Below are 10,360 nucleotides of genomic sequence, written 5' to 3' on the forward strand. Positions count from 1 at the left end.
TTTAATATTAAACTAAAATGAGTGATGAATTACACTTTCGAACTTTCTTTGAATTTTATTATTTTCAAGGATTAAATTAATTAACAGTGCATCACACGCTTTCAGAAACAAAATATAATTGATCATTTACTCTAACATTTTCAATTATAAGTAGTGGACTACTAGTATATATATATATACCCACGATTTAATTAAAAAGTTGTTGGTCTCGAGAAATTATCACGTGCCTCAAATTTAATTACTTTTTTAAAAATGAAGAAAAAATTGTTCATTCGTGTAATTCTAAATTGGAAGTTATTACCGAAGTTGCCATTTTCTTCTTATCCTCCAGGTGCACTTATATAATAGAAAGTCACCTTTCAGCATGTGGTATGAAGTTTTCGTGATAGGTTTTCAGCTTTAAGGATGCTGCAGTTCTCTTCTCTTATTTTCCAAATAGATTAAAATATTTCTAAATCTCAATCCCGAAAAAGACTTACAAAACGTTTATAGCTTTTTCATGAAGTAAATCCAATGCAAGGACTGCAAGGTGTGGAATTCCAAGTTATATCGAAGCCCATGAAAGAATTTTCTTTATAAGGTAAGACTATGATGTAAAAAAGTTTGATAAACGTTTTTGCTGTTTTCCTTTTGCAGTTTTATTAAATTAAACGTTATGTATGATTATTTTGATGATTATTTGCACAATATGTTTACGTACTATGCATGACCACATAAATTAAAATGAAATAAAGAGAATATGGGATTTCATCGTTATCTTTGAGATGCAACGTATTTGTAAATATATTGTTTTAAATATTAATATATATGCTGATTTTACTGAATAATTTTTTTACGTTTGCTAGCTCTTAATTGTTTTCCATTTCTGGGTTGTATTATGGGTCCTTTTATTTACTTAGAGTAGGCTTGTTTATGAAGGAAGTGAATATTCGTGCATTTTGAGATTTTGATCACCTTCTGGGATATAGCACATCATTTAGGTCGTTGAAAGTGTATATGACACTGTCATATTATATAAAAGTAAGATTTTTTTTTTAAAAAAAATATTACTGAAAGTGTAATCTGCCAATTATTTTAGTCCAAGTTTATATAGATGAGTAGGGTTTAATGATTTTTGCTGGGTTTGATGATTAGGGTAATAGTTTACATAGAGGGTTTATTTTTGGGGTGCATATATTTAGGCTAGAGGATTCATCATTTTACATAACTATTGAGCTAGTTGTGTAAGGGGCAAGTATTCCTTGTACCCTTCATCTTCTTCCTTATATTAATAATGTTTGCTCTTAGCCAATAAACAAAAAATAGTTTAAATTTCAGAATATCATTACTTAAATGATAATATTAATATATTTAAGAACAAAGGAAACAGTTACGTTTAGGAGCTTAATTATTTGACATTTTAGGAACTTTAAAAAAAATGAAAATTTGAGAATTTAACGTGACTATATTTACACTTTCAGACCAAAATGGTGTTTTATCTAAGTTTTTATAGTCCTATCGGGCTAGAACCTACCCCATATGTAGTTTAATTTCCTCCATGTTAACTATGTAACTACTCTATTTTGTTTGTTTGCACCTACCAAGTATGGCACATAGCAATTTAAAAAAGAAATTAGTGGCCCTTATGCACTATTTTCTTTTTGAAAGGGGAAAAGAAAAAGGAAACTAATACATAGCTTGAGTACATCTTTGATGTCGTTATAGTGTTTGAATAACAAGAGATTTGGATTTAGTAATTATATGGAGGATGCACATGATGTAGTTGGAAAATATCTTATCTTATTAAATATCGTCTAATGATTGAGACCACATCGATTAAACATAAGAGATACTCTTAATTTTCAATAATTTTTTTTATCATTACTCTTAATCTCAAAGGTAAAGAATCACGTTTTTTTTATTTTATCAATACTCCATTTCCTTAATTACTACACCAAATCTATATCCTATGCTATGTGAGTCATTTCTCTCCTAAAGAAGGAACATAATAACAATATAGTAGAAATAGCATAACAATTTACTGCTATGATAATTGGATTTCTTGAGTATATTGACGAGAATTTGATTCTTTATTCATACACATAGAAAATACTTTACTAATTAAGAAAGAAAAAAAAATATTTTAATAATTTCTACGTCTTAAAAAATTAGTCTCAGGGTCTTTTTAATTGTGGTGGTATCTTGCTTTTAGCAAAAAGAAACAATGGTAACAATATAATTATCAACTGGATTGCAATTATTAGTATAGTTTTGATTCTTTTTTATTGGTAATGCTTGTTGGCCAGCTAACATTTTTTTCTTAATATTTTGACTTTGATTTCTATGAGTTTGTTCATGTTTTATACTCCGTTATTGTCATAGTAATTTATAAATATTTTACTTCATTTATGTTTTAGAATCTATATCCTTTCTTTTAATTGAATAGCAGGATCTAGTTATACAAACTGAAAAGAAAAGAACAATCATTATCAATGGGATAAAAAATATTCCTTTCTTGTCTAATATATCATATTAACTATTTAATAGTGGAAATAAATTCCAATCATATGTTTTGTACTATGTCGAAATTTATGTATTTTAGTATATCAAATACTCATTTCTTGTATGGATTTTTTTTATATATAAAAAAAAAATTATACCCATACAACGTACTAATGTAATAGGTTCTCAAAGGCTTCCCTTGCGTGAATACTTCAAAAATATTTCAACCTTTTGATGGAAGCAAGACGGAGAGATAAGATTGAATGTAAATACAAATATCACATCGATGTTAAAATATTAATTCATCCTATCCAAATTATCATTATGTTAATGTTTTGTGGAGAGTATCAATTGCAACATGGTATCATGTGGTAGTTATTTCAAAATTACTTATTAAATATAAAGTGGTTTGAAGTGACGTAAGTGCAAGTATATGTGTGAGTGGCATTTTCAATTAAAAAGACAGTGGTACGTCCTAGATTTAATAAAAATATTTGTCAGTATTAAAAAAAAATCTCGTGCTTTTTATTTGATTGCTGAAGAAAAAAATTAACAATTATGTAGTATAAGTTATAAAAAAAATCATATTCTCCCTCAACAAGAAATTATAGTTAATAAGAGTTTCAAAAAAGTTACTATAATGATCAACCAGCTTATTTTATGTGATAATTTATTATTAAATTATATAAAATTATTTTATATTATCAGTGTATAATTTATTTTTAAAAAAAAAATACATAAATAGTTTATTGTGTCAGATAAATTCTGATTGGAAGCTATTAAAGTTGCCCTTTAGAACTTTTATATATTTTCCAGTGTGCACATATATAAAAGAGGGTCACCTTTCACCTAGTGGTATGAAGTGGAAGTGTCTTGAACAATAGTCTTCAGCTCTGAGGATGCTGCAATTCTCTTCCACCATTTTCCAAACAAATTAAAATGTTTCTGAATCCAATTTGGAAACCAAAAAGTTCGTAGCTTTTCATAGAGCTTTCAAGTAATTAGCCCCGTGAAATATTTTTCTTTTTACGCAAGATGACACCACGGGCCTTCTAACTGAAACAAGCAATAATAATAACAGGCCAAGGAAAAACTCAGCAGCATTCTGTTAGAAGGAAAACACTTATCTCTATTAGCATATTTGTCTCCATTAATCTCTTACTTCAGTCCTCTATCAGGTAAGAGTAGGACGTAAAATGTGTGATAGATGTTTGTGTTATTGTTTTCCTTTTCCAGTTCTGTTGAATTAAATGCTGTATTATATGATATCCTTGCTGCTAATATGCTTAACTGAATGAGTTTTTTACGTATGCTCTACGTGTTTTCCAATTCTTGCTTTTTCTAAAAGAATTTCTTGAACCTCCCCTCATATTTCCTTTGTGAACTTACCAGATTTCATGCATTTTGAGAGTCATAGAATTTCTTATTATAGTTAGGCCGATTCTGCTAGAATCTAGCTACTGCATGCATGTACTTTGTTCAATATGTGTCAGTGATCCATAAGTAATGCATAATACACATGTTAGTCCATATGGGATCTGGAATTTGATCAATAATATTTGCAGATGATTTCATAACAGACTGATATACGTGCAACGTAATTGTTAGAATAGATTTCGATACCACCTTAATTTTGAATTTAGGATCTAACTTAACGGATGGAAACTATCTTTTATTTATATGTTCTATTTTACCGTATCTTTATTTTATGTGAAATCTCCAACATTCTACCTGCAATCACAGTATATTTTTTATACGATTTTATAAGTAATGGTTACAAAAGGAAACTAGTACCCAACTTGTGTACGGTTTATTAGTACCAATTTTTCTTTTAACCAAAAAGCTGATATGCAACTCTGCTGTAGTGGTATGTCTTTGATACGGTTTGGCCGTATAGTTGTGACAAGAACTAGGCATTTTTGTTTGGGAAAAAAGTGATTATTGCCTTTTTATGCTAAAAGAATATGTTTTTCTTTATATTTTCCAAAAAAAATATTTACTTGTATTGTGTAATTAGTCGATTATCTGAAAGTCGTCCATAATATGTATTTGCTTAGACATCCAAGAAGAGTGACGCACGTTCACTTGATACAAATATAATTAGCTTTTCCATCAGTCGTACAGTTTGAACGCAAAAAAAGATTAAAAAGTGCCTAAGAAATTCTGACATTAAAAATCTATCAGAAATTACTCTTACAAAATCACAGTTAACTTTCAAAAAGTTGATCTAAACCATACAAGTATTTTTTTTTAAGTATACTATTTTGATATTTGGTAAAAAAAAAAAAAAAACTTACCGATTTTTTATATTGTTGTGATTCTCTATTTTGCTATTGCTTGGTTTGTTGGTGGGTCATCTTTTTTTTTTTTTTTTGGTTTATGAGCTTGGTACGCTATTATCCTCCAGATATTTTTCACGATAATTACAACTTTCATGTTTTATGCTATGCTTGAAAATTCAGGTGATTTTATTTTTTACAAAGTTGTCATGTTTTGTAATATCAAATTCAAATGTCTTATCCATATTTAATTACGAAAAAATTATATTAACACAAAGTATAGGCCTACCGGTATCATGCAACGTAGTTTAGCTATGTCATATACCATGAACTTATCTACTTTAAATGCTCTTCAATAATAATGATTCACTTAATTCATGTCTCAAAGTCAAAGGTTTGATTTTCTTGCATTCTTACTAAGTTGCTAACCAATTGGTTTTTCATGTTCAGGAAATTCCTACCAAACAAAATTCATTTGTGTTGGCCTAGAGGTGAAGTTTATAGCATTTGCTTTGAAGTTTGGAAATTGTTGCTTGTTCAATCACAACAATGGCTTTAGCTCCTACTTCAAAAGTTGTCCTTGGTTCAATAGCCTTTGCTATCTTCTGGGTACTAGCAGTTTTCCCAGCTGTGCCTTTTCTACCCATTGGGAGAACTGCAGGGTCCCTGCTTGGTGCCATGCTTATGGTCATATTCAAAGTTCTTAGTCCAGATCAAGCTTATGCTGCAATTGATCTCCCAATTCTTGGTCTTCTTTTTGGGACTATGGCTGTCACTATTTTTCTTGAAAGAGCAAACATGTTCAAGTACTTGGGGAAATTGCTCTCTTGGAAAAGTAGAGGACCAAAGGACTTACTTTGTAGAATCTGTCTCATTTCTGCTATCTCAAGTGCTTTTTTCACCAATGACACTTCTTGCATTGTGTTGACTGAATTTGTGTTGAAAATTGCAAGGCAACATAACCTCCCACCTTACCCTTTCCTTCTTGCACTTGCTACAAGTGCTAATATTGGATCCTCAGCAACCCCAATTGGGAACCCCCAGAATTTGGTTATAGCTATTCAAGGTAAAATATCATTTGGGAGGTTTCTGATAGGTATTCTTCCAGCTATGCTTGTAGGAGTTGTGGTGAATGTTGTATTTCTTATAGCCATGTATTGGAAGGTACTATCTTGTCCTAAGGATGAAGAGGATCCAGTTTCAGAAGTTGTAGTGGATGAGGAGGTTGTTTCTCATCAGTTTTCTCCAGCCAGAATGTCTCATTTTACATCCTTTAATTCTCAAGAATGCAATGGCAGTGTAGAACTTGCTAATAGTATTCAAAACTCTTCCCAAGTTCATGTTATGAGAGACCAATCAACTCCAAGTGAAAGTGAAGTTCAGATGGTTCATAGTGGCACAAAGGATTTCACAACAAACTCAAATGCATCCAAGGAAGGGACAAATGATACAAAGGAGGAAACTAATCCTTCAAAAAATGTTGCAATAGTAGTGGATAAACCTATTGAAGCACTTGTTATACTCTCTTCAGGAGAAAAGGACTATATGAACAAAAAATGGAAGAGGGTACTGTGGAAATCTTGTGTTTATGCAATCACACTAGTAATGTTGATTGCAATGCTCATTGGTTTGAATATGGCATGGACTGCAATTGCAGCTGCAATAACTTTGGTGGTTCTTGATTTCAAAGATGCAGGGCCAAGCTTAGACAAGGTAAAGCTTATATAACACAACCGCTTGTACAAAACCTCATTTTCTCTCTTTTCCATTTGAAATGCTAGCTATTGTTATTCTTGTGCCAACTGAACTTCGAACAATCTCTTAAAGTGATTTTCTTCTTGGAACAGGTCTCATATTCACTTTTGGTATTCTTCTGTGGAATGTTTATCACAGTAGAGGGCTTTAAGTCCACTGGAATTCCTAGTGCTATGTGGGACTTAATGGAGCCCTATTCTCGAATAGATCATGCTAGTGAAACAGCTATACTTGCTATAGTTATACTTGTCCTATCAAATTTGGCTTCAAACGTACCAACAGGTAAGTGCATGATCTTCCTGCCAAAATAATTATTTTTCTGGTACAACTTGTTTATTTATATGTTACCCATCTATTTTATGTTCGATTCATGATTAAAAGACGGTCTACTAATTTTTTTTACCTTGCTTAAATGACAATTAGTGAATGGTAAATCTTCAAATGGCTTCTGTTATGCATGACTTATATTGTTTCCTAGAATTAGTTATACGTAACATGCAGCATTTTTTTAATTAATTTGAACTTTCATGACTGCTATAAGATATAATGTTAAATTTATGTGTTTGACATTAGTCAATTTTAAATTTTTAAACCAAGTTTGATATAAACTATAGTAGCATACAAAAAGAAATATGTTAGGATTATATTTTCCCTAAAATTTTCAATTGTCATGGGCAAAAAAAAGTATGCAATGTTAAGTCATAATACATATATGCAATCTAGATTTAGTCATAATGAAGGTTCACATTCATTTCTTGTCTAAACTACCAGTATTTTTTTTTTTTATATCCATACTTAGCAAGAGCCATTTTCATTTGATGCATCACAATCTTCTATTCATATGTTTTCTAGTTCTATTGCTTGGAGCAAGAGTTGCAGCCTCAGCTGCTGCAATTTCCAAAGGAGATGAGGAGAGGGCATGGCTAATCTTAGCTTGGGTTAGCACTATAGCAGGGAACTTTTCACTATTAGGATCAGCTGCCAACTTGATAGTGTGTGAACAAGCTCGTCGAGCTCCAAACCTTGGATACACATTAACCTTTTGGACTCATCTAAAAGTTGGCCTTCCTTCAACTCTTATAGTCACTGCTATTGGGTTGACACTCATAAAATGATAAGAGTTTACTAAAAATCCAAAGAATCTTATCGTAGAAGTTTACACAAGCAAAGTCAGTTAATTGTAATGTATTTTAACGTTGTGTTAGAAAATATAGGTAGATGAACAAGGAATTTTCTCTGTTTTTGTTGTTAATATCGTCAAATAAGTATATGATTGTGATGGTCCTAGCTAAAAGTTTGTTAGGAATGCTTTTGAAATTTCAATTAGTAATGAATGTTAGTTTGGGAGTTATGTGAAATCTTTGGCAGCAGAATTTACTTTCCTCCAATTACTTTCTGTGCGTGGGGCATTCAGCAAACTACGACCCCACTTTTAAGTAATGAATTGGTTTTTAATTTTGTCAATTACTTGACTTTTTTTCTATTGAACTATGAAAGTGACACATATATGCATGATATATGTGCCAAAAAAAAACTCCTTCCATATAGAGCTCGCAAAATGGACCGCATCAGCTAGTTTCACTGTTGGCCTATTGATTCAGGTCGAGTTAGACTAATAAAATGTTAATCCAAATAGAATTGTGACTATTTGGACTAGTCTACTATCAGGTTATATTGGACTCAAAAAATATTGGTGTGAATTCAATTGAGCCTATTTTGATATAATATATTTTTTTTAATTTTTATTTTTTTCTTTTGAATCTGTAAAAATTTAGATAAAAAAGTAAAATATAGATCAATATAAGTCAGTCTAATGGGCCATCGAGCCTGGTCAAACTTTAACAAATGAGTCTCATATAAAATATGAACTTGTCTAACTAAGTCCTTTTTCTCACTTAATTGATGGACTAGGTGAAGTCGACTCATCCATTTGGTCATCCCTACTTACATATATAAGAGTTTCACCATAACCAACTACACCTCTTGCCACTAACATTTAGTAAAAAAAAATATATTTTAATTTAGTTATCGTTTTACAAAATAAATGAAGTATTAAATGTTTTTTTTTCATGAGATACTCTTAGTGAGAGTAATTATTATAGTGTAGTAAATGAGAAAAATATCTAATTAATTATAGAGATAAAAAAGAATATTAGAAAGATATTAATTAGATTTCTTAATAATGTATCAAAATCTTAAACATCATATAAAATGAAATGAAAGGAGTGGTAATTAATTCTATCTCGGTCTAAGATCTTGAATCACTGGGGTTAAATTATTTTTAAGGCTTAATTATTATTTTTGTCTTCTAATTCAAATATGAAGTTCAATTTGATCCTCTTATTATTAAAATGTTTGATTAGGTTCTTTAATTTTTAAAAGTGTTTCAGTTAGGTTCTTTTATTTTTAGAAGTTTTAATTAGGTTCCTTAATTTTTAAAATAAATTCAACTTTATCCTATTTAAAATCAAATTTGATCTTATTTTTTAAAAAAATTTGGAGCACATGAAAGAAAAATAAGATCAAATTGAACCTATTTTAAAAAATAAATGACTTAATTGAAACTTCTAAAAGTAAAAGGACCTAATTAAGTCATTTAAAAAAAATCAGATCAGAGGACTAAATTGAACTTTTTAATATTAAGAGAATCAAATTGAACTTCAAAATTAAATTAGAAGATCAAAATAGTAACTAAGCCTATTTTTAAAAATAATAAGTAATAAAAATTATTATCATAGAATTGAACAAAATGTTAGATGGAATGACATATACAATTGGAAAAAAAAAAGTAAAATATCTAGAGATACTACTACTACATAAAAGATGTTAGTTAATTACCTGGGCATTCTTTGGTTAAGATTCTCCCCGAAATGGTTGTATGCATTGATTCCTTGCATATGCTGATCGTGGACATAAGAGTCACGTTGAGCCAGTAGCATAACCTGAATAATTTTGAAGTCAATAAACTCAACACTAACTCTCTATGGCCGTACTACTTGGTTAAAACAAAGTAAACACATGATGAGAGAATTCCTTCAAATATTTTAACCAAAAGGACTATTAATTAGTAGATCGACCTAGTTAGGGGATGAAGCAGTTGTTGGAAATGGTAATGGCAGTGGAGCCCATAACAGCACCAATTAGGCCATCAGTGCAATTGAAGAGTGAGTCGTTGTGGTCAATCCATAAGTGATGACTAGAACCAAAGATGGGGATGCCATCTCCATCAGTTACATGGTGACAGATTAAATAAAATATAATGTAAATCAAATCAATAAAAGATGCACTTATTGGCTAAAAAAAAGGACTCATTCATCAAATTATTTATCCAGTTTAAAATTAAATTATATAGATTTTTTATTTTTGTTTTTTACTCAATTTCAAAAAAGTGAAATAAAATTAGTAAAATAATTAATCAATAAAAATAAAATATTCTAAAAACTTATAGAAAACTTAAAATTTGATAAGTCATTTTATTTATTTTATTTTATTATTATGCAAATGGTTGGGATTTTCACTTTCATTTTATTTGCATCTAATATTGTACTTAATAATGCATTTATCAAAATTAAGTGAAAAAATAAAATTATTTTAATAAAATTGTCTCCTGATAAATATAAATTCTCTTGAAATATTTATTTTCTTTTGGGACGAAGGGTTTTTTTTTTTTGCATTTTAAGATCTAGTTTAATAGAATCTATTATTGTAGTACTATTATTGAGATTTTGTATTATTGTAGTCCTATTATGCTATAATCCACCACATGTAGTTTAATTTGCTCAACTCTGTCACTACTCTATTTTGTGAGTTTTGCACGTACCAAGTGGGGGTACATAGCAATTTAA

General features: G+C 29.9%; 1 protein-coding gene across 2 annotated transcripts; it reads left to right on the top strand.

Annotated features, from left to right (window-relative positions):
* The first annotated feature begins 362 nt into the window (after window positions 1-362).
* Window positions 363-7,979, top strand: LOC100791733 (silicon efflux transporter LSI3). 2 transcript variants are annotated; one of them, XM_003548122.4, is made up of 4 exons: window positions 363-580; window positions 5,211-6,473; window positions 6,608-6,797; window positions 7,368-7,979. In XM_003548122.4, exons 2-4 carry the CDS (start codon window positions 5,310-5,312, stop codon window positions 7,628-7,630), a joined length of 1,617 nt encoding a protein of 538 aa, XP_003548170.1. In that variant the 5' UTR covers window positions 363-580; window positions 5,211-5,309; the 3' UTR covers window positions 7,631-7,979. The 2 variants fall into 2 exon arrangements, with proteins under 2 accessions (XP_003548170.1, XP_014624048.1); XM_014768562.2 differs by lacking the exon at window positions 363-580 and adding an exon at window positions 3,321-3,659.
* The last annotated feature ends 2,381 nt before the right edge of the window (window positions 7,980-10,360 follow it).

The sequence above is a fragment of the Glycine max genome, chromosome 16 (genome assembly GCF_000004515.6).
Source record: "Glycine max cultivar Williams 82 chromosome 16, Glycine_max_v4.0, whole genome shotgun sequence".
Classification (NCBI taxonomy): Eukaryota; Viridiplantae; Streptophyta; class Magnoliopsida; order Fabales; family Fabaceae; genus Glycine; species Glycine max.